The sequence below is a fragment of the Lipophrys pholis genome (assembly GCF_963383615.2).
Source record: "Lipophrys pholis genome assembly, chromosome: 13".
Taxonomy (NCBI): Eukaryota; Metazoa; Chordata; class Actinopteri; order Blenniiformes; family Blenniidae; genus Lipophrys; species Lipophrys pholis.
Window position 1 is genome coordinate 5,283,708 of NC_137632.1, and position 24,216 is coordinate 5,307,923.

General features: G+C 43.7%; 1 protein-coding gene across 2 annotated transcripts in view; it reads left to right on the plus strand.

Moving 5' to 3' along the window:
• The window catches only part of LOC308118383 (phospholipid-transporting ATPase IH-like), a 44,176-nt gene extending 20,886 nt beyond the window's left edge, over nucleotides 1-23,290 (plus strand). Inside the window, exons 6-31 of one of the 2 annotated variants that reach the window (XM_080477779.1) lie at nucleotides 155-283; nucleotides 1,278-1,381; nucleotides 1,489-1,539; nucleotides 2,899-2,963; nucleotides 3,044-3,125; nucleotides 3,221-3,371; nucleotides 3,466-3,663; nucleotides 3,757-3,930; nucleotides 4,492-4,658; nucleotides 5,726-5,797; nucleotides 7,221-7,294; nucleotides 7,385-7,488; nucleotides 9,567-9,748; nucleotides 10,315-10,548; nucleotides 10,878-11,055; nucleotides 11,127-11,229; nucleotides 12,498-12,643; nucleotides 13,068-13,127; nucleotides 15,071-15,198; nucleotides 15,285-15,420; nucleotides 15,916-15,939; nucleotides 16,802-16,867; nucleotides 17,527-17,630; nucleotides 17,758-17,923; nucleotides 18,607-18,721; nucleotides 21,537-23,290. In XM_080477779.1, coding sequence (XP_080333905.1) covers nucleotides 155-283; nucleotides 1,278-1,381; nucleotides 1,489-1,539; nucleotides 2,899-2,963; nucleotides 3,044-3,125; nucleotides 3,221-3,371; nucleotides 3,466-3,663; nucleotides 3,757-3,930; nucleotides 4,492-4,658; nucleotides 5,726-5,797; nucleotides 7,221-7,294; nucleotides 7,385-7,488; nucleotides 9,567-9,748; nucleotides 10,315-10,548; nucleotides 10,878-11,055; nucleotides 11,127-11,229; nucleotides 12,498-12,643; nucleotides 13,068-13,127; nucleotides 15,071-15,198; nucleotides 15,285-15,420; nucleotides 15,916-15,939; nucleotides 16,802-16,867; nucleotides 17,527-17,630; nucleotides 17,758-17,923; nucleotides 18,607-18,684 — 2,976 coding nt within the window. In that variant the 3' untranslated portion in view covers nucleotides 18,685-18,721; nucleotides 21,537-23,290. The remainder of the gene's footprint in view (nucleotides 1-154; nucleotides 284-1,277; nucleotides 1,382-1,488; nucleotides 1,540-2,898; nucleotides 2,964-3,043; nucleotides 3,126-3,220; nucleotides 3,372-3,465; nucleotides 3,664-3,756; nucleotides 3,931-4,491; nucleotides 4,659-5,725; nucleotides 5,798-7,220; nucleotides 7,295-7,384; nucleotides 7,489-9,566; nucleotides 9,749-10,314; nucleotides 10,549-10,877; nucleotides 11,056-11,126; nucleotides 11,230-12,497; nucleotides 12,644-13,067; nucleotides 13,128-15,070; nucleotides 15,199-15,284; nucleotides 15,421-15,915; nucleotides 15,940-16,801; nucleotides 16,868-17,526; nucleotides 17,631-17,757; nucleotides 17,924-18,606; nucleotides 18,722-21,536) is intronic. The other variant, XM_080477778.1, reaches the window with a different exon arrangement.
• The last annotated feature ends 926 nt before the right edge of the window (nucleotides 23,291-24,216 follow it).

Sequence of the window (24,216 nt, forward strand, 5' to 3'; positions counted from 1 at the left end):
ACTTCTCAATCCTTCAAAAAAAAAAAAAAAAAGAATGGTAAAGGGTGAGCAGACAATTACCCGCAGGTCTGTCTGCTTGTCTTTTACTTGTGTTTATGTGCGCGAAAGATGAATAAATGCAGGGAATTTGTTTGTGTCTGTCGCCTCCCATCAGGTCGGGGATGTGGTTGTGGTGCGAGAGGACGAGACTTTCCCCTGCGACCTCATCCTGCTCTCCTCCAGCCGCCATGATGGGACCTGCTATGTCACCACCGCCAGCCTCGACGGGGAGTCGAGTCATAAGGTAATCACTGGAGTAAAAAGTCATTTCACTTGGCTCTTATTACCTTTCATGATTTGAAAAAACCCCAGGTTTTCAAAAGTCTGGAATATGGATGCATCTAGATTTTATGCCCTTTACGATGATAAAATAATACATACGTATAAACCATTTGGAAATAAGACAATGCATGTTTACTCACAAAGAGCTGCTGTGATTATGTAATAGTATAATAGTGTTACTGATGAGATTTGCTTTCCCCATGCATTCCTATTATCAAAGAAATCAATTCATGTCGGAAACAATGAATCAGGACAACATATTCAGACGCCGGTAAACAATTCTGTCTTTTTTATCATGTATGTGATTATAGCTGCACCTAGAATAGATTAGACTCTCAAACATTAAGGACATGGAATGTCTTGAAATATAATGCAAATAGACCATTTTGTAGTCCGGGATAGACATGTTGAAAACTGTAATGTTTACATCAAATAATCAAGAAAAGCAGCCAGCAGATAAATTCAGTGGCAGAAATGGTGGTCAGCTGCATCCCTGCTAGTGTAAATGAACACGTGCGCACAGATAAACGATAGTGAAGGTGACACATCGTCACGCCTTCCTTTCGCATTTTCACTTTTCATCTGATGTTCACTGATGTCACTCACACAGCAGCACGCATGGCTGCGCCTCCACCAACACACACACACACACACACACACACACACACACACACTGATTGCCCTTTCGTGTGGCACGGACCACTCAGTGCTCCCACCTCGCACACGCTCTCTCAGGTCGACCCCCTGATGTGCTCGCCATCGCAGCATGCTGTCGGCGCTGACCCGGGGAGCGCTCCATAGCAGCCCCACTCCCCCTTCCTAATGTCTCCTGGTCATTTAGGACACCTGCTGAGGCTAAAGCATCAAATGAACCCTGCTCTCATTAGTGGCTGTGGATGACATTTTCCCCTGTTGTCGTCTTCTTTTTCTTCCCCCTTTCTCCACCTTTATCTCAGACCTATTATGCTGTACCAGATACCATGGCCTTTAGAACAGAGCGGGAGGTGGATTCGCTACATGCCACTATTGAATGTGAACAACCACAGCCTGACCTCTACAAGTGAGTGTGACACACGCTCACTGATGCATGCTTATATCCAGACCTTTTCGGCCTCTAATCTCGTTTCTGTGCGCGTCTTGATTTGATTTTGCTGTGACTTCTTCCAGATTCGTGGGACGCATCAATATTTACAAGGATAAAGAAGAGCCTGTAGTCAGGTGTGTAGTTTATACATTTTATGAGATGATTTTGTGAATCAAATAGTTGGATAGGAAAAGGACTCAGCAGATTGTTTACCAATCTCTAAGTATTTCCCCAAACATTCGTTGAAATAAACGAGACAAAGTGTAAGGAAATAGGATTCAAACATATAAAAAGGGATGAGTAGCGCAGGGATGATTTGAAATAGTAACATAAATCCGAGTTCGGTTTAAAAAGAATCGTAGTGGAATCAAGAATTTATTTGTAAATAAGCATTCACACACAAGGAAACCCAAAGTGCTTCACAAACGCCTGAATTTATTAAAATAGACATACAATAGTAGGAAAGAGGTGTGAAGGCGGTAGAAAGGATAAATTGATGAATGTCGGTGAGAGGTGCAAGAGGAGGATGGAGGGATAAAACGAGTTCTGGTAGGAAAGCGATGTGGAGTGAGGATGAAGGGATGAAATATTTAGTGGTTTTAAAGGGAAGCAGGTGAGTGAATGAAACAATTAGTGGATATGAAAGAGATGTAGGATGAAGGGATGAAATGTGGGATGTGGCAAAGGGAAACAGTATACGGACGACAGTGATGGGAAAATGAGAAGAAGGAATACATTGATTGGTTGTATCAACGGAGATGTTTGGGGAGGATGAATGGCTGAATGAAGGATTATTAGGGAAGAGATGCATGATGAAGATTGGATGAAATTAATGATGTAGCAGGATGATGAATAAATTAAATACGGTATGTAGTGTAAGAATGACGCAGGGAGACTGGATGGATGAAATAAAGGATTGTAGTGGAAAGATATAGAATGAGGCATAGATGGGAAGCTGCGGATGAATGAATGAAACAATAGATGGAGGGGAAGAAAGCATGTGGTATACAGTATACAGTACAGTAAGACATGACAGGAGAGGGATAAGAAGGGAAGGTTATGGGATGAAGGTGAATAGATGAAACATGACGTAGGTGATGGAGGAGTAGAAGATGAAGGGATGAATTGAGGGATGTAAGGAGGATGTTAAAGGAGGATGAGTGAATGGGTGAAGGAAGTCTCGTAGGAGAAGGATGAATGGATTAAATCAATGCTGGTAAGAGAAGGATGGAGGAAGAGGGTGGATGCATGAAACAAGTATAGACGGATGTGGGGGGAACATGAATAAATTAAACCAAAGATGTAGCTGGATGAAATGTAAACTGAGCATCACTGGATGGTTTAACCTGGTTTAAGATCAGAGGCCAAACTAAAGTCAACAAGCTTCGTTTGTTTAGTTTTCCCCTTCACATATTGTCCGAGCCAATTTTCTTCCTCAGATTAATAAACATATTTGATAGTGTATCTTTAAATACGGTGTTTCTGTTGTGCAGACCGCTTGGTGCAGAGAACCTGCTCCTTAGAGGAGCAACGCTGAAGAACACGCAACATATTTATGGTAAGTAAATTTTACATGCAGAGTGCTGAAATGTTGTTGTGTTTACTAAAGGCTCATGTCAATGTTTTCTCTCCCTTCAGCTGTTGCGGTCTATACTGGCATGGAGACCAAGATGGCACTTAACTACCAGTCTAAATCTCAGAAGCGCTCCGCTGTGGAAAAGTATGAATCATGTCTCCTCCTCCTCCTCTCGCTGCACACGATTCAGAGTTGGCGCTTTACATCCTGATAATCTGACCACTCTGAACTCTCTGCAGGTCGATGAACGCTTTTTTGATCGTGTATTTGTGCATCTTGATCAGCAAAGCAGTGATCAACACGGTGCTGAAGTACGCCTGGCAGTGGTCTCCAGACCGAGATGAACCCTGGTACAACCATCGCACTGAGAACGAGCGCCAGCGCCACGTGGTTCGTCCACGCTTCTCCGCAGAAGAGCCAAAGTCTCACCGCCCAGCCGCTAACGTGATTTCATAGCTGCTGTTTGTCTTCCTTCATCCTGCAGGTAATCAGAGCCTTCACAGACTTCCTGGCCTTCATGGTCTTATTCAATTACATCATCCCCGTGTCGATGTACGTAACGGTAGAGATGCAGAAATTTCTCGGCTCCTATTTCATCACCTGGGACGAGGAGATGTTCGATGAGGAGCTGGGAGAGGGCGCTCAGGTGAACACGTCGGACCTGAATGAAGAACTAGGACAGGTACACCGGCACGCACACATCCCCAGAGATTATCTGGATGTACGCGCTGTGGAGCCCTGCCCTCACTCTACCCTTCCTGTTCCTCCCGCCCAGGTGGAGTATGTGTTTACTGATAAGACAGGCACACTGACGGAGAACAACATGGAGTTTATCGAGTGCTGTGTTGACGGGAACGTCTACATCCCGCATGCAATCTGCAATGGCCAGATCCTCAGCGCCGCCTCCAGTATAGACATGATTGACTCCTCGCCTGGAGGATATAGGAGAGTGAGTGTGCACACTTCACCAAATCCTGCCTGACGGCAAACTGGACTTTACTTGCACATGTGCAGAGACGAGAAACGTACAGAATAAATAAATCAGCCAACAATTTTAAATAGGCATCAGTAAGCATGCATGCTTGTTTGTTTTACTCCTTACAGCTGATGCCAGACACAGTTGCCCGTATCTACTTCAGAAAACTTCGACATTTCCTTTGTAGAGCCTAAGTGTTTTCTTTGTCTTACAAGGGGGAAAAAGTCCTCTGGTACTTGTAAAAGTGATGAGCTCTGCATTCATGGCAGAGGAACAAAGATTAGTTTAGATTTAATAGAATAAAAATTGTATAGTCAGCATGGAGAGCAGTGGCCACCACAGATGCCTGCGGAGGGAGAGAGAGAGAGAGAGAAGCCTGCTCCCTTGCCAGAGCTTCCATTTGCTGAACAGAAATCCTGCTGTACGTCTGTTTTCTGAGAGATGTCCAACCCAAGTATCACAACAATAATTAAAGTGAGTCTGCTGTGGCCGGAAAACTGTAGAAACCTGATTGCTGTATTTGTCTGTTTGCAGGAACATGAAGATCTATTTTTCCGAGCGCTCTGCCTGTGTCACACGGTCCAGGTGAAGGAGGAGGAGACGGTGGACGGCATCAAGAGGGGCATCCACCAGGGCAGGCCCACCTCCTTCTACATCTCCTCCTCGCCGGATGAAGTAGCTCTGGTGGAGGGGATGAAAAGGTGAACACACTGAAAGACATCATCATCCATCCATCCATTCATTCATTCATACCGCTTCCTATAAGGGCCCTGAGGGGTCGGACAGGGAGAAGAAAACAATCACACACTCACGTTCACATCAGGGAAGTTTTAACAACCACCAACTAACATTATGCAGATTATTTCTGACTGGGAGTAAAGCCATGCCTGCACAGAGAGAACCCAGGCTCACCACTATACCATCATACAGCCTGTCGCTCTCTGAAAGGAAATATGTCGAGTAGTTTTTGCGCTTGTTAAAAGTTTATGGAAAATCAAACGTAAAGGTATTTTATGGTTTTAGAAACGGGTGTTTTAAGGACAACCCTTCAAATTGTTATTTTCTCATGTTTTGCTTTAAGCATCATGAGGTAGTTTGACCCGATACGAATACTCTTTGTCCGTTTTTCCAGTTTATTCATTTATTCACACAGCCCCCTCTGGTACAGTGAATGACATGCAGGGGTCTTTCGCTTTGGCTGGAACTGCTGAGGCGTTCAACAACAAATTTGTTCCTGGCCGAACTCTTTCTCTCCTACATTTAGACAGTGTGAGTTGTGAGCGACTCGGATAACTTACACTCCTGGAAGAACACTTTCACGCATAAACGTTGGGGGCAAGAGAGCAGGAAATGACTCGCTGCTGGGAAATTTAAGTGCTGTATAATCCTTCCTTGGTGTATAACTCCTGTGCAGTATTTTAATGTCCAATAAATTTGCAAATTGACCGATCTAATTGTCAAACTGACCTTTTGGGATTGTATTCAATCTTATTTATTGTTGCTTCCTACCTCCTTCCCACATTTGATACTGAGCTTACTTCTCTTTTTTTGTTAAGCTGTGCTGTTTTCCGTCTGACTGTAGCTGAACAGCCAACATGCGCCATCACTCTTGTGTGGCTTACACAGATGTGTGATGTCGTCTGTGTGTGAGTTCAGGTTACGTTGAATGCGTCAGGACAGCTTTTAGTCAACAAGTGTGACAAACGTGTGTAACAGTGTGTTTGTGTGCAGCTTCATTAAATAACCCTGCCGTCACTCTGGTTGCCAGGCTGGGTTACACTTATCTGAGGCTGAAAGACAACTACATGGAGATCCTCAACAAGGATGATGAGATCGAAAGGTTGGTTTACTGAGTGTGTGTTGTGGTTACACCACAAGAGGTGAAATGGGAGCAATTTACTTGATGGATGTTGGGTCGTACATCAGCTCACTTAAGGGGAAACGGCACACGGCTTGTGTTTCATGTTCGGTAGAATCTACATTCAAAAAAAGAAGGAGGGGAAATAAAAAAATAAAAAAAACTCGAGCCGGGAGTTGTTTTTGGAAACCGCTCGATGGGATCAAACTGCTTCGACTGATGTGTAAGAATTGAAGGCAGCGAGATTCCATTAGAGAGTGGTTTGGTGGAAAGTGTTTAATGTTTTGATCTGTGGGGTGTGTTTGTGTAACCGCCGTCCCTCTCCATTACTCTCTGCAGTGGCCTGTCAATAGTGAGCTATTTTAAGTTGGCGGGGGAGCCACAGAGGGGAGGGCAGAGGGGGGCACCCTGCAGCCGGGGCTTAGGAAGCGGTGGGGAAGTAAAAGGTTTCAGAGTATTTTGTAGCGTGCTGTTTTTACTCCTCGTAATGTGTTTGTATTTCACGTTCCTTCATCTGAACTACTGTTCAATAATGCGCCTGATTTAAGGCCGGAGGCTGTTTTGACACATTTTGTTTACCAATGCAAAATCATGTGCAAAACATAAAGATTGGGAATATCGTCACTAGATAACATGCCTGCACTTTTTTGGATCAGCTGTGGCCATTGCAGGGGCGTTCTTGTGTTTAAAAAAATAAATAGGATTGAAATGTTAACACAGTATCAACAAGTTCTGTCTGATTCTACTATTATTCATATAGTTTTCATGATTTAATATGCAGTTTCCATCTCGTGGAAATCATGGTGAAGCCACTAATTCACTTCTCAAACCTGTAGTGGTTATTCTAACAGCTTAGTTGTTTATCTTTATCATCACCTTCAGTTCAGTTCTTTATACATAGCTTCAATTACAACATAGCCATTTCATGGCACTTTACATTCAAAGAAAATATATACAAAATTAAATAAAATACAACAAGCTGTGGAAAGAAAAAAAACCTCATTTTTTCTTGAGAGAAATCACCGACAGATCCAGACTCGGGTGGCGACTCTTTGCTTGTACCAGTTGGTGTTAGAGGATAGAAAGTAACAGACAAGTTGACTACAGCACAGACGACAGTAGAGATTAGAAAACTCTTGTTCTCCTAGTGGTCTAAACCTGCAGTAGATTAACTGAGAAAGCGGTCCAGTGTGACCTGTGCCTGCCCGAACTAAAAGCTTTATCAAATACAAGAAGTATTTAGAGAAAGATTCAGTTAGAAGTCGGTGCATTTTGTCTTTCAAGAAGCACACAGTGCCAGCGAATGATGACAAGCAGTGATTGTAGGACAAAATGAAAGAAAGGAATCAAGCATCATTCAACATTGTTGGACTCTAGATGAGTGATAAAGATGGATCTCTTTCAGGTTTGAGCTGCTCCATGTACTGAACTTTGACTCTGTGAGGAGAAGAATGAGTGTCATAGTCAAGTCAAGCTCAGGTAATACGCCTCCACACTGCGTTAATGCAACTAACAACCCCTTCATCAGCTTGAAGCGTGTTTGGTATCGTCTGTGTTGGTTGATTCCAGGAGAATACCTGCTGTTCTGTAAGGGTGCCGACTCGTCCATCTTCCCACGGGTGGTGTCTGGAAAGGTGGAACAAGTGAAAGCCCGGGTGGAGCTGAATGCAGTGGTAAGTAAACGACCGAATCTGAACCGCGATGAGGGATTTTATGCTGCAGGGGGGTTTCTGTGTGGGTAGAGTGACTCACATGCTTCTAAATTTAGCAAAACCTGAACAAAAGTGACATTTTAATTTATTGGTTTGAGTCTTTTTTTTTTTCTTTCTTTTTTTTAATGCTAAATATATGAATTTGTGAAAAAAGTTTCAGTGCGGAATTAATTGAATGAATGCATGAGTGGTTTATTTTGGTTACAGGATACAGTGCAAAACTCCAAATTTTGTGCTTTCAGTTTATACTACTGAAATGTTTTCACACACAATTTTAATTTTTTTTAAACTCTTTAGTCAAAATGGGTGTAGGCTGAAGCCAAGGCTTATTTTTACATATCTCTTAAAAAGTCCATAAAGTTACCCTAAACACCAGTAATATGAAAGAAAAGAAAAAAACTGAAGAACAAAACATAACAGAAGTTACACAAAAGAAGAGGAACACAAAAACTTCCTGTAAGTTTTTCTTCTAAATCGCTTCTGATTTCAGTCATTTTGCATTGGAACACTTCATTGTTTTACCTTTCAATGTTTTTTTGAAGCACAAGAGATTTACACAATTTGAAGTCATCACTGTATTTGTATTAGTTCTCACACTACCGCTTTCAAAGATACCCAATCTTCTGAAATTATAATTAATAATCTAATTAATACTGGTGGGAAGACTTTTATTTTTCACTCAGGATAATATTTCTAATGTTTTTAAGTATACAATATCTACGAATTTTAACGAGCAAGATTCTATAAATAGTTTATTTGTGGTTTCACGATATAAAACTTTATTATTCTAATAATTCTTAAAAAGCTTGAATAGGAATCAATATATTCTTGTGTGTGTATAACAAAAGTGTCTATTCAGCAAAACGGACAATTAAAATGCAACTCTTCAATTCCTCTCAGCTTTATGGAGCTTTATAGCTCCTTCAGCTCCTTTGCTTTTGTTTCATTGCCCTCCATTTAACTGGGTTATACTCTACTTAACCAGCTCTCTCAGGCCTGTTGGCAGAAAAAAAAAAGCAGTCAAAGTTAGCAACTGTTTAGTGAATCCAGTGGAGCGTGGAGAAGTTAATGAGGCAGAAAGTCTTCTGAAGAGACCAAAGCAGAGTGAATATCTTTGGTTAATCCAGTCATGATGATATTTCAGTGTGAGAACCGTAAAGCAGGAACGTATAAAAGTGTGCAGCTTCTTCCTCTAAAGCCAAATTTTCTTGAAAAGGACAAGTTAGAAATGAAATGAAAGCGAAGGCCGATGATCTTTCTCTCCGACACTGATCTTTATTTTCCTGCCGTTCATCGTCCAAAAGTGGGGAAAGAAATGTGATTTGCATATTGTTATAGCGTTCAACAATACCAACATTTTGTTTACATCCGTGTAGTGAGGAGAAGCTTCGTATACGAAGAGACTTTAACTTCATCTTCAGTGTTCGTGGGTCTAAGATTGTTTGAGCCTTGAAAGATTCAAACAGACATTTAAAGTACTGAACATATCACATTTTTAAATCCACCTTACTACAGATGCTCATCTCCTTTCCAGTGCTGCCTCAATAAACTGGTTTACAAGGCAGTAAATCCTGATCACAGGCTGCACACTTCTTCTTAGTTTGAAAGTCTTCATTGCTTGTCCCCAAGTCATCATCCTGATTGGCATGATACTCCCACGAGTTCAGGCCACGGTGGAAACAGACACAACAAAAGGCCATAGAAACTATTTTAGTTCTTTAAAGAGACGCACCGGGAGCTAAAGCTCCTCGGGACGTTGGTTGAAATAGACACGAGCCGCAATTTATGCAATTTGGGACCTAATTTTATAAATTAGTTTCTTATAAAGTGTGTTTATTGTTTCCAGGTAAACTTTTCTTTCATAATGACCTACAGATCTTCTCAGAGTTTAACTTCACATACGTTTCATTTCTCAACATCAAACCAACGTTGGAGGGTTCCGAGCTCTCTTCGCAGTCATACGTTTTCACTTGTGAGATCAGATTGCATTGTGCAGTTGTGAATTTAACGATCCCTGCTGGTCTCTGGTTGATCTCCAGGAGGGGCTGCGGACTCTGTGCGTCGCCTACCGGAGGCTGTCGGAGTCTGAATACGTGGAGGCGTGTCACTACCTGACTGAAGCCAAGCTGGCCCTGCAGGACAGGGAGCAGAGGCTGGCACAGGCCTATGACATCATCGAGAGGGAGTTTGTCCTTTTGGGCGCTACAGCAGTGGAGGACAGGTTGGTCGGGAGGGGAGGGGAGGAAGAGAGGTGGAGGGAGGGAGGGAGGGAGAGGGAGAGGGAGAGGGAGAGAGGGAGGGAGGGAGGGAGGGAGGGAGGGAGGGGGAGAGAGGGAGAGAGAGAGAGAGAGAGAGAGAGAACACGCTGTGTGAAACAGTGCAGCAGCAGGGAGAGAAGGGAAGATTAATGAATCATTAAGCAGTCTTAAGAGAACTGTCATGACTCATGAGGGCAAGAAACATTCAGTCAGACCTTGTATAGGTGACTTACTACAAATACTGCAGAGCTGAAGTGTTTCCTTTCTAATTTTTCCTTCTCGACTATCATATATGGCGCTTTTTTTTTTATCTACTCTGACAAGAAAGACTTCAATATTGATCCAAACTAATTGATTAACGTTGTGACAGTTTCATTTCCTAATAGAGAAGCTGCTGATGGGCAGGGACAGGGGTGGTCGTGCATTGATAAGTTATCACCAGCTGGAAACGGATGGATTGAAGCCCTGATTAATGCCCTCGCCCACCCCAGCGGAGGCTGAAACACTTACTGACTTATTGATGTTGCAGGCTCCAGGAGAAAGCTGCAGACACCATCGAGTCCCTGCACAAGGCAGGCATGAAGGTCTGGGTCCTGACGGGGGACAAGATGGAGACGGCGGCGGCCACCTGCTACGCCAGCAAGCTGTTCCGGCGCAGCACGCAGATCCTGGAGCTGACCAAGAAGAGAACGGAGGAGCAGAGTCTGCACGACGTGCTGTTCGAGCTGAACCGGACGGTCCTCAGACAGCGCTCCATTTCAGGGTATGAGTTATTGCTCACATGTCTGCATGGATCACGGCGCAAAGTGGTAAATGTGCTGCAGCCACGCTACACGTAATATATTCTATTGGTTCCTTATTAGCCGGGAGGTTTTCTAATTTAGATTCACCTATCAAAAGAAAACCTTTTCTAGAATCTAAAGGTGAACTGTTGATCTGCTCACTGCTTGTGTGAGTCCACCCTTGTTTGTCTTCATTCTAATTTTGGAGAAAATTAGACCTTGGTGGTTCTGCATCCTTTCTTGGAGGCAGTCTGAGGTTGGGAACCGCTGATCCATTGATTTCTGCTCGTTCTGCGGTCTCTTCTTCCAGGTTGTCAGTGGACTGCCTCGACTTTGGCCTGATAATCGACGGCGCCACTCTTTCTGCCGTGTTAAAGGCCCACCAGGAGGGCTCTGGCCACGGCAACTACAGAGAGATCTTTCTGGAGATCTGTCGCAACTGCAGCGCCGTGCTCTGCTGCCGCATGGCGCCGCTGCAGAAGGCACAGGTAACGTGTCTGCAGGTGTTGTAGACGGTTTCCTAAACGACACGGGTTGACATTGGACTTTGTTTCTGCAGATTGTGAAGCTGATTAAAGCTTCCAAGGAGCACCCCATAACCCTCGCCATTGGCGACGGCGCCAACGATGTCAGCATGATCTTGGAAGCACATGTGGGCATTGGTGAGTTATTTCCCATTTTCTCCAACCGTTGAATCCAGTTCAGGGCCGTTGGAGCCATTCCCAGCTATCAGTGGGCGAAGTCAGGTTTAACCCTGTGCACGCCACCGCAGAACAGACGGTCGCATCATTCAAACCTTCAGGAAACCAGAGAAAACCTGCAGAGGGAGAGCATGCAAACATTCTGCAGAATAATGAATGGCTTGATAACAACCGAGTCCAGCACCTGTAGCTTTTTTCTCGCACCCACAATACGATCACCACCTTCACTGTGACCACCTGATGATTGACTGTTTCAGTGACGCGCAGCTTGAGACCCTCATGCTGTGGATGTCCACATAAAATCCCACATTAACTAAAGGACCCTGGATATAAGACAACCACACTTTTTCTGACCTATTTACTGATCGATACGGAGCCGCTGAGTGGCCATAGAGAACAATTTCTTAGAACGCGTGGGTACAAGATAAAAGGTCGTTACCCCAAGTTAGTAAAGCGAGGGAACGAGACCATTTGACGAGATAGTAACTTCTTCCCTCGTGTTATTATACTTGAGGTAATGACTTATTATCTTGTACCCTTGTATTATATTTTTTTCACCAATGTCGCCTCCACCCCCGTCTAATTTGCTGTTATGGAGCTTTGATGTCAAATGATGCGGACCACATTAGATATTGGTGTTTTCTTACTGAAGCATGTGAAATAGGGACATGTTAAACTCACCTTGGTCCAAAAAGAGAGGATGTAAACCTCATCAGCTTCAAAATCTGCCCTGCTGAATCATATAGCCCCTCTTTAACATGAAGGAATGAGCTTATGGCTTATTTCTCAACATTTCGGCATTACATTGGGAATTTCTGCTCCCCTCACTTTATTTCTGGACGTGCCTGAATCAAATGCTTCAACATCAGGAGGGATGGAGGTGGAGAATAGTAGACCACAGCTCTACTGCAGTTTCTTATAGCAACCTAGATAAACACGCTGATCGACGTCAACAAAGGTTCTCTTTCATATGAAGAGCCATAATAAAGCACCTTTTATGGCAGATATCCAAGCTTACGTTGCAGTACTATGTACTTTGAGCATTTTGGAGTTACTGATGTGCCAAAAGTATCACTTCATTAGAAAGAAGTTCTAGGAAATACCGTTATTTTGATCTTAAGTACTGTTTTACATTTAATGCTGACGTGTAACAGACTTGAAAATGCTTAAATATGATAACCATGTTTGAACACATGCTTGTGTTTATTTTCCATCTTTTCGTCACTCAGGCATCATGGGTAAAGAGGGCCGACAGGCAGCAAGGAACAGCGACTATGCCATCCCAAAGTTTAAACACCTGAAGAAGATGCTTCTCGTTCACGGCCATTATTACTACATTCGAATTGCTGAGCTTGTTCAGTACTTCTTCTACAAGGTACTGGATCAATGCCTTCTATATTCCAGAAGCTCACACATTTTAATCACTTTATCGTAATTCCCAGTGAAGCCGAGTTACAAAGCACCCGATTTCTCAGCGACTCCTGACAGATTACTGGATTCATGATTCCCTGGTGCAACATTCTCCAGGATTCATGGCCGTGATGATCAGTGTGGGCGGCTTCCATAGCGAGCAGCGCCCTGCCAACTGATTCATTTTTTCCTTTTGGCAGGCCGGCTCGCTGCGGCCCACTCACTCAGCTTATAGCACCCAATCTCTGCAAAAACAGAAATGTGTAGATAGTAACATTTTTAGATTCTCAAATCTCTTTGCTTGTAAATGTCACAAGCTTATGACTTTCTCTTCTTGTTGTTGTCTTTTTTCTCTCTCTCTCTCTCTCTCTCGTCTCAAATCCCTCCAGAATGTATGCTTCATCTTTCCTCAGTTCCTGTATCAGTTCTTCTGCGGGTTTTCGCAGCAGGTCAGTAAATTTAACTGGGTCCGAACTGCAGTTATCGAGCACACGTTGTTAGTTATGTGGGTCAGTGACAAATTAGGCAAACGTTTTTTGTTTTTTTTATGTATTTAATAGCTCAGATTAGAATTGTTGAAATTTCCAGTTTGTGTTTGTTGATTTGGAGTTATTTGGGATTACAGTAATGCATTTTCACGATCTAGTATATAACCAAAGAAAAATGAATAATAATTATTGTTGGTGATTTTAGATTGATAAATATCTTCAAACATTGATATTACATTTATATTAATTGTGCAGCCGATATAATGTAGTTCGACACAAACTTTAAAGATAAGTGAAATGTGATGAAATAAAAACCTTTCAGACAAACCTGATCATTGTTTGTCCTGAAAAATAAACTTTAAAACCGAGTGTTCACAATCAATTTATACATATAAGTTTTCTAATTTTTCAGCAGTTTTACTTTTAGAATAGAATAGATAACTTTTATTGTCATTCTGACGATTTACATTAAAGATGCATTGCAGAATGAAATTTTGAATTACCTACTTCCTTTTTTAAATAGTGAAACTCACATTTATACAAAGAGAAGATTCTACCGAATCAGACACACGCTTTTTATATTTTATTATTTTTTTAATTTGCTCAGCTCTTCATTTTATTTATTCATTTGTTTTGAATAAGGGATGCTCTCTACATGCAGTGAGAGACAACCCGCCACACCCGACATACTTTCTCAAGGAGTTACTGATGTACCAGATTGCTAGAGTAAAGAAACAGCAGAAAATTAAAACTGAGCTTTGTTTACTTGTTTACTTGTTTACTTGTTTACTCGTTTAGTCCAAGTCCCACAATCATAGTCGTGAACTTTGCGTGAAGCCTGACAGAGTGAGATCCTGGACACAAGCAGCTAAACGAGCTCTCTGCAGGGAGTTGTAGAAACAGTGCGGCCGTTTGGGAGAAACTTCAGAACCATTCATCCTCATTATGAGGAGCCACTTAAGGTGGTTTGATCTTCTGATTAGGATCCTCTACTGTCACCTTCAGTTGGAGACGTACCAGATGTACCAACTGGGCCAAAGCCTGGAGGTCGGTTCAGGACCCGTTTGGGAGACGGATGTCTCTCTGTGGGTCTGGTCGCAGCTCTGGGACTCCTGAGTGATCCCGTGTGGGTTAAACCAGGAGGAGTATTGATGAATAGATGGACTGCAGAAGCTTACCTTCGTCACTGATGATAACGCATTCCCACAGTAGCTTTAGTTATGAATGTGAATTCTCAATATTTTGGATAACATCACATATTAATAATTGTTAGCACTCTGCCTGCCATTGATGGCAAAAGAAACTCCTGATTAACCCAGCTAGAGAAATATTTTCAGCACCAAATGGAAGTCAGACATGGTTTGTAATACGTCTGGGCGATTTGAACAATTCAAGTGTCGATTCGATGTTCGAGTTGTTTTCTCAAAGCACTTCAAAATGACTAAAGACATCGGATATAGTGTCAAAAGTGCAACTTTATTGCCGTGATTGTCCTCAGAGTTAAAATGCATCTAAACAATCCCAAAATAAAAAGTAAGTGAGGCTCCGTCATTCAACAAATTCAAGCTTTAACTCAGATTTAAGCAAATTCGATAAATTGATCAAATCGATTTGTTTGCCCAGCGTTAGTTTGTAACCAGCAGGTCAACATCAGGATTAGATTTGCACAAGTTGAAGGAAATGTTAACAAGACACTTTATAGAATCCACAACATGACGTGCCCACTTGCTGCTGCAACAATGCAAATTCCCCCATTGTGGGACACATAAAGGATCATCTCATCTGTTTGTCAGGTTGACTAAAGACCTCCTCTGTTGTGTAAATAGTAACTTTTCTATGACACCAATACGTCGGCTTTACATTTTGATATGGCCTCACGGCTTGTTGTTGTTTTGCCTTTGCAGCCGCTGTACGACACGGCGTATTTGACGCTGTACAACATCAGCTTCACCTCACTCCCCATCCTCCTGTACAGCCTGGTCGAGCAGCACGTCACCATGGACACGCTGAAGAGGGACCCCTCTTTGTACAGGTGAGGCCACAACAGACACACTTATCCCCAAATGGTAAATTTGTAAAACGTGTGTTCCTGACTGCCGTGGTGAAATGTTCTTTCAGGGACATCGCAAAGAACTCCCTCCTCCGATGGCCTGTCTTCCTGTACTGGACGTGCCTGGGCGTGTTTGATGCTGTTGTCTTCTTCTTTGGTGCCTACTTTCTGTTTGACAACACCACCTTCACCAGCAATGGCCAGGTGAGCCTCCGCCTGTGTATCGTTTCATGAGTCGAAGCTCGGCTGTTATGGGTTTATCCTTGAGATCTGAAAGATTAAAAGTAAGCGGCGTCCGTATGAACACTCACTCATCTCCATTGGATTCTCACTACAGAGGAGTTAAGTGCAGTGGCTTGACTCGCTGGTCATGTTTTTGTTATTCTGGATATGTGACGGTGACGTTTTTTGTCCTGGGTCCCCTCATAGGTCAGCAACATTGGATCTCCATTCATATCGACAACGCAATAGCATCTTTCTCTGTATTGTTGAGTTGTATCATGTCAACTGTTTTTGATTGCCTTCGGTCCTGTTTTTTAAGTTGAAACATCCTGAAATTCATTTTTACCCTTTGTCCTGATTCTTTTCTCTTTTTCTTCCCCTTCCTTCTCTCTGCTTCCTCTCTCTTTATTTTGCTCCTCTCTCCTTCTTCACCTTCCTCTCCTCCTCCTCCCTCTTCTTCTGCCTCCTCTTCTTCAGCTTATGACCACCAACACGCAGATGGTAAGCCTGTCTCCCTCCCTGTCAGCTCTCTCTGTCTTTCACGCTCTTTTAGTTTCTGTCGTATCGTTTATGCTTTCGTTTTGACCGTTTCATCCGGTTTCATCCCCCCTCACTTCACATCATCCATGCACTTTCATTTGAATGTGTAGTTTTTCCAGTGCTCCATTATTTCCCTAATCTCTGTCAAGCCCTGAATCCTGCACTGATTTTAACAACTCCACTGACATGGTAGAACTCCTCGACGCTTCCCCACATTATCCCCGTGTTTCCTTGTGGTAGTGAATAAAATATTACTAATATGTGCTGGAGACTGAGAGCCAACATCTGTTTCTTTCTGTGTCTGCCGTGTTTGTGCATTTGTGTGTGTATATATGTGTTCCTCCATGTAGTTGTGCTCGAGGTTTGGTGGGTATTAGTTGCCCTGCTCCAGCAGGTTGGGGAAGGAAAGTTTAAAAAAGAGAAGAGAAAAGGATGAGAGGGTTTCAGTAGACAGGTGTGTCAAAAAGCAGGTGTAGTCTTTCATAGTTTGCTCTTTTCCTTGATCTCTATTCCCCTAACCTCCTCCCTCTTCCATTCTCTCATCCCATCTGCTCACTCCTGATGTTTACCTAACTCTCTAGGATTTCAGCATGTAGAAAAATATGACAGCTGTGAGACAGAGAGAAAAAAAAAATCGAGTTTATTGGCTGAGTGAAAGATGAGAATGCTTTTTTCTTAAACAGATAGCAGTGAGGGTGTCTGGTCTCTTTTGTTGTGCTCACAGATGCACTTTAAAACCATAAGGTGTTAATTGATCAGGGTGTGTGTGATTGATGTGGCCACTAATCTTTTTCTTTCTTATCTTCTTTTTTTTTTTTTTTAGATGTTCGGAAACTGGACGTTTGGGACACTTGTCTTCACTGTGTTGGTGTTCACCGTTACACTCAAGGTGTGTGCGCCCATCCATCCTCTAAACAACGGAACGATCTTGTAGCCCTACAAATGCACAAAAACAGAAACGTGCTCCATACGGTGTAAACTTCACTGCCTTTGCATCCATTGGGTTGCAATGAGCTTTCAGCGATCAATATATCCTTACCTGCGTACCGACCAAATAATAATAAGAAGAGCAGAGTTGGTTTAGCGAACATGGCAGAGGAGGGAGCACTAACAGTGATATTTCAAAAAAAAAAAAAAAAAGAAGGAAAGGCACGATCGAAGGTGAATTCTTGCTACAAGGCGCAAGTGTTAACGACTACGCTACTCCGCCACCCTGTGAGAGCAAACGTCTTTAGAAATTAAATCAGGCACACAAAAAGCCCACTCATGGCTTTTGTGTTGCATAATCTCTGTGTGTGTGTGTGTGTGTTCATGTCTATATGTAAACAAGCTGGCTGCGCACATGTTAACTATTGTGTTACATAAATGATTGACTCCACTGGCCCGCTCAGTTTGCATAGTAGTAAAGCCTGAAGGCAAAGCCATCGACTTCATTGACTGGTTTAGAGTTTACTGTGTGTGTTTCTGCTTGTGTGTGTGCGTGTGTCTGCCTCTGTGTGTGTGTGTCTGTGTGTGTGTGTGTGTGTGTGTGTGCGTGCTTTGTTTCAGCTCGCCTTGGACACACGCCACTGGACCTGGATCAATCACTTTGTCATCTGGGGGTCGCTTCTATTCTATGTTATTTTCTCGCTGCTCTGGGGCGGCATCATTTGGTATGTTGTTTACCAATCACCTCCTGCAGCATCTTGTGCGTCAAGTTTTGTTGGACTCAATCCATTTCCTCTCTCTCTCTCTCTCGCTCTCTCTCGCTCTCTCTCTCTCTCTCTCTCTCCTCATCAGGCCCTTCCTCAACTACCAGAGGATGTACTACGTGTTTATGCAGATGCTGTCCAGCGGTCCGGCCTGGCTCAGCATCATCCTCCTTATTACAGTCAGCCTGCTGCCAGATGTCATCAAGAAGGTCCTGTGCAGGGCCGTTTGTCCCACCGCCACCGAACGTGCACAGGTACGGCCGTGGTATCAGGACTACAGCGAAGCAGGAGCTTTAGCGTCTCCCATCCTACACAGTGATGTCCGTTAACAGAATGCTCTGCTAAACTTCATTAACCAATGACTAATAATGTGAATTGAAATGACAGTACAATACAGCTCCAAAACTAAAGTGACTTTATTTAATAAGAGGAATTCTCTGAAGTCCTCGCACACACTTTATATTTTGATATCATAAGCTGCTAATCTGTTTCACTCTGTTAATCACCGATGAAGGCTATTTACATCCGTAATAGCTCCGAGCAGCAGCAGGATTTACTGTGACTTCCTGTTCTCTGTGGCTTAGCCTTACTTCCTGTGAAGCAAGCTTCTCCATGAATGGTAAAAAAAATTTTAAAGAAAGGTCTGACAGATTTCTTCCACCTGTGCTTTTTCTTCTCTTCTCTCCTTCCTCACTGCACCCAAACGGATCACCGTAATGAAAATTCACGCCGTCCTGCATCGCTCCTTCCCCCCTTTCATTCACGCTGTTCCAATTTATCCTCACTTCTGCCGACCTCCCATTTTTTCTCTCTCTCTCTCTCTCTCTCTCTCTCTCTCTCTCTCTCTCTCTCTCCCCCTCCCTCCCTCCCTCCCTCCCTCCCTCCCTCCCTCCCTCTCTCGCACTCACACTCACACACCCTCTGGTGGTATCTGCAGTCCACCCGCCCGTGCCTTACTGTGGAGCCGTCCACCATCTTCATGCTTTCTCAGTCCTCAAGCAGAATGAGTTTCTGATTGGCCCAGAGAGACAAGGGAGGAGCAGGAAGAGGAGGTGACCCCCTCGTTCCAACCCTCGTTATTCTTAGCATGGCGGCATGTCTCAGTGTAAACCCTTCTGCGCTGCCCGGCAATCTTACCTGGTGTGACACTAACCACACGCTAACGATTACAAGCTCTGGTTCCATTTGTTTTGTCGTATCCGTGATCTTACGTCGTGTTTTGCATTTCATTCGTGTTCCATTCTGCATGCAGGGTACCATGCCTTTATGTCTTTCATGTTGTCCTTTTTTTGTATTTGGTATTTTATGTTTGGTATAATATGGCCTTGCTACATTTAGGACCTCAAACTACGACAGAAAGTTTAGAATATAAACCGCTGAATCTGAATGCTGCAATCTAAATATTAGCTCTTTTCCATTCAAATTATAGTGTTCCGAATTCCATTTCACTAGACTCATCTTGAATCTATTTTTAGACACACACACAAAAAAAACGCAACAGGCAGTTTTTTAGATCAGTCCTGCATGTCTTCACTGCCTTCCTGCTCCAAAACACCTGAATTCAACAGATGTGTCGTCATAAAACTACAGAGAGCCTCATACTACGATCCCGCCTCCTTACGGTCTGGCTTGTTGCAGCACAACATCTGGAATCAGGATTACCTGCATCTGTTCCCAGAGGTGTCCTTTAATGTTTCACTCCATAATGTGAAAGTCTCATTTCGATAAAGACTCACGCGCCTCCCAAAACGGCTCCGTGACCTCAGGTTTGGAAGCACAAATGTCCCCTTCGACTCTGAATTGGTTTTATATATTTGGATGTTGGCGACAGCCACAATCGTTGTCATCAGTAAACAATTACATCCAAAACGGTACGCAAAATTAAATTACGTTTTTGCTGTTTTAATTCACAGGTTCACTGTCCATACGTGCTTCAAAAATGTGTCTTAACAAACAAAAACAAAGCAATGAACTAAATGCATTCCTGCCTCAGCCATGATGCACAGAGGCTGCACCGGTGTTTAATATGACGTTACTTTAAGCAGATAGATGTAGTCTCGTGACCTTATGTGCGTCATGTTGATGTATGTTTGGTCAATAAGGTTCACAATAAAGATCTAATGCAAAGCAAAGACCAAAAAAAACTGAGCAGCATCTTAAAAATATCAAAAGACAGAAGAGTTGCTCTTAGCTGCTGAGTGGATGAAGGCAAGTGTAGAATGAGCAGCCGCACCAGCGTTTGTTTAAACAACGTCTTTGCGTGCCAGCTGTGAACAGCAGTTAGGCTTTAAGTAGGTGTTGACACAAATTATGTGCAAGACGCAGGCAGGGTTGTTGGGTTTCCATTATCACCTCCTCTCCTTTAACGTCCTCCACAGAAGGTAAGGACAGGGGGGGCCCTGGAGGGCCGTGTGGCCCCCGGCCCCGCGGGTGGAGGGAGAGGCAATGAGAGGGACCTGCTGCACCCTGACAGGACCCGTGAGGGCGACACTGCTAAGACCTATGACTCCATGACGCCTCACAGCCACAGCGCCCCGCTCAGCCAACCCTAGAGTCCCGGGGTCGCCATGGTAACGGCACACAGAGGGCGTAGACCGTGGGGGTGTCGAGTTCTTAACGCCGCCGCCACCATGCTTTCTGCTGCTCTGAATTGCATGTGGCTCGGCCCCCCGCTGCGCCGCCGGCTGAAGGGGGGGTATCTGAGTGCGTTTGGCGAGAAATTTCCCCTGTCAAACCTACTTTCAGGAATCACAATCCCCAATTAAGTCTGCAGTGTCGGTTTCAAAGCGTGCTGTGCTTCTCACCGCATGTGGGGCAGGAATTAAGTTGATCTGGGGAGCAGCCAAATGAAAAATGTCATCCAGGTTTTATGAGATTCGGGCGACTTTGAATCCGTCGCCGCCACTTGTCATGTGGGCTCCAACAAGTTGCAGAAGCCCGCTGTGACTTCTTTTCTGGGTTAAAGAGACTTAAACTTGATGTAGTTATTTAAACGTTGGGCAGACAGCTTCAGCCTTCAGGGGTTTTAGTCTGGAAGATCAGTTGCAAAATATACTAACTGTCTCTATTACAGACTGATGTATGATTTTTAGGTCAGTGGTGGGAAACATGATCATTGCGAGGACCTCAATCATTTCCTCCTTACCCTCAGTTATGAATATTGATCTCATTAAGAGGAGCAACTGAGTGTTTCTAGATCAAATCATTATTTTTTTAATCCTGGGATTTAGTGACACAGTGTGTAAAACAGAGTTCAGAGTTCAAAGTGGTCGTTTCCCCCACCCCCTCCTCCATGAGCCAATAGTTTGTTGGTTTGTGTAAACGTGGATTGGGGGCGTCAGTTGTCCACGTCTGACTTAGAGACCAAAGTCACATTTCAATTGATAAAGTCACCAGCAACTGACCGAATCCAAAACTCGTCCCTTCTCAAGTTAACTGCTCATCCTGGTTGTCCAGGTAGTTTGACAAACTGTCCTGTGTCTGAATGTTTCCACACGCACTGATGACATCTAGTGTTGGAAGTAGGAATTGCACGTGTGATTTATCTTATTCATGAGCATGTTGACTCTTTATGGCACGACCGTGAATCAAGAAGGGAATTTTCAGAGGGTTTCTTCCTATTTATAAGTAAATTCTTGTTTTTTTTAGCCTGTTCATATCGTGATCCAAAAATCTTTATTAATTAGTTGTTTAAATGAAATCTAGATGTGCAAACAAACCCTCAGAAAACAACCTTCCCTCTTGTCCTTAATGTGTCAAACCTTCTCACATCTTTTCCTCATCTGCTGTTGTGTTCTTCTTGCATGCCCACCTAATTTCTTTTGTTTTGTCATTTCTCACAGTGGCACGTTTCTCGTTTCTCCGCAGGACGACGGGAAGCTGCTGCCGGGTGGCGTGGCCGAGCTGTCCCCACTGTCCTTTTGTCAGTCCTGCAAAGGCCTGAGCACGGACTCGTCTCACCTCCACCTCGGCGCCGCCGAGACGCTGTCGCTTCGCAGGTCTGATCCTCTTCCCCACAAACTCCTGGCCCACCTGGCCGAAGGAGGAGGGACGGACTTGTGCTCGCTCAGTCCCTACATGCTCCGTCTCTCGGGGGCGGGATTCGCCTACTACGCTCCGGGGCCGGAGACCTCCGTGTGAACACACACACACGCACACGTACACACGCAGACTCAGCAAACGTGTGTATGTGATACTTGTGGGCGGGAAGAGCTGCGTGGCGAAGGATGAAGGAAATCTGGAAGGGAACACGCGAGAAGCACGGCTGGACGGTCCGTGTTGTGTTCACCATGTGCATTTTCAGGGCTACGCCTGAGTTGAGAACCCTTTAGCTGTTTTCCCCCCCGACGCCTCATTCTCATCCTTTTAGTTTGGTTTGTTTCCGTTTGTAGCCCTCGTTTCCGTGTCGTCCCGCTCAAACTCTTACTTGAATAAGTCTGCGAACAAACGGGGAACCATTCACCAACATGTTTCTTACACTGTGGAACCGTCTCGCGTCTGCAGTCGACTTTTCTATTCCTTCTTGTCATTTTCAGTCTCACACACACACTCGCCTGTTCCTCCACTTTTTGTTTCCTTTTTTTTTTTGGGGCTTATTTGTAAATGTTTGTCCAAAAAAAACCCACAAAAAAAAAAGAACATTTCTGTACAGTTCGTGGTCCGGCCAAGTAAAGGGCAGCTGTCCAGCTCAGCCCTTTAGGTGTGCGTGTGCGTGTGCGTGTGCGTGTGCGCGTGCGTGTGCATGTGTGCGAGAGTACGCATGAATCTGCCTGTTACTGTATGTTTGTATGTGACACACCTTTGCCTTACAGGTAACCACACAGCAGCAGCAGCAGGCTAAGAGCCAAAGGAGAAAGGTGTTTTAAAAAAAAAAAAAAAAATGGCAGAAGTGGTGTATTACAAAGCCTTACACACACACACACCTATCAGTTGAAGGAGAAAATCTAAAGAGGGATGTGCAGTATTTTTAGCCGCCCTGCCTTAATTCATACAAACTCATCGTGGGTGGATTTCATGTGTCGGTCAATCCGAACACATCTGTGAGAGTACAAGGAGGTTCTAAGGGCATCTATGTCTGGTACAGCGTGTCTATTATTCCTCTTTCTACTTTCATATCCCCTCACGATTGTGTCGTTCTTTGTTTCCCGTCTTATCTCTGGGTGTAGCATGTCGGATCTCTCTCTGCATGCTGCTCTATTATTCCCTCAGTTGTTCCTTCCTTATCTTCCTTTTGTCCCGGGCGTCATTCATCACAAAAAAGGACAAAAAAAAAAAAAAACGTAGCATGGCACTTTTTACTTTCTCCTGAACTGCTGCACCCACTGCCGGCGCCACCATGTGGCCGTGCGGGGTAACTGCAGCTGCAGCTTGGAACTGATAAGGTTGTTTTTTTTTTGTTTTTTTTTATTTATGTTTTCTTTTTTCTATGACTTGCGATTCCTCCCATTGTGCTGGTGTGTTTGCTGCCATGCTCTGTGTTATGCAAGCGTTACTGTACGAATGCTGATGTCGTCATGTTATAAGGGGGTTGTCTTTGTGTTGCATTGATCCATGAGGTTTTTCTTTCCGTATTGTTCGAAAAACTATTGATGTCAGTCACTGTTGATGTATGGATGTAACTTAAGAAAAAAAAAAAAAAAAAAAAGCTATACATTATATTGAGACGGGGCGTTCTAGTCGGGTAGCTATCGCTTGTCGTAAGTAGGCGGGAGACTTGAATCGGCGATGTCACAATCAAATCCAGGAGAATGTTGAACCGATTTGTCCATCATGTCCTCCAGCTGAGGGATTGTAGCTCATAATGGATGAACGTCTCTTCTGCATCTCGGACGCCCGAAGTCGTTTTTTTTCCAAAGCATATCTGTCGGGTTACATAGCAAGTGGCTGACTCTGGGAGTCTTGAATGTGAGATTCTGACACATTTTTGTACGTTGATACAGTTTATTTTCATAAACACGACCATCTGCCAACATGTATAGATTAAATACCAGGTATTCAATTTTTTATTTAATTTTTTTTTTTCTCTAAACCAGGGGCACAGATGATTTTGTCTGCTTGGTGGGAGGTCTGGATCTCTTTCTTTATTTTTGGTTCGCCACTCGAAAGCCCACAAACCTCCACAAGTGAACGTGGGCCCTCAACATCCTGACCTCAGTTGTTTTAAAGGAAAGACCTCGGTGCTCGTAACGCAGCGCCCCACCTCACTGTGCTGTTGCCATATCGTGTCCAGATTCTTCTTCTTTTTTTTTTATTTCTTACACGACATGTACGATCAAACCACAATGATGCTGTAAGGTCTATTTAACCTTCACCATGTGATGGCTCGCTCCTCAAACGCATCTATTCAGTAGCCGAGTCCTCCACAGCTCACATTTCCCACAACTTTTGTTTTTTTTTATTTTTTTTGTTACTTTCCGTTTTGTCCATTGTGAATATTTCTTTTGCTACTTTTGTATCTCAGAGAGAAAAAAACTATATTTTAACTGTTAGAATGTGTTCAAGTTTGTAACCAAAATGAGAGCAAAATCTACATTATATGATTCATTAG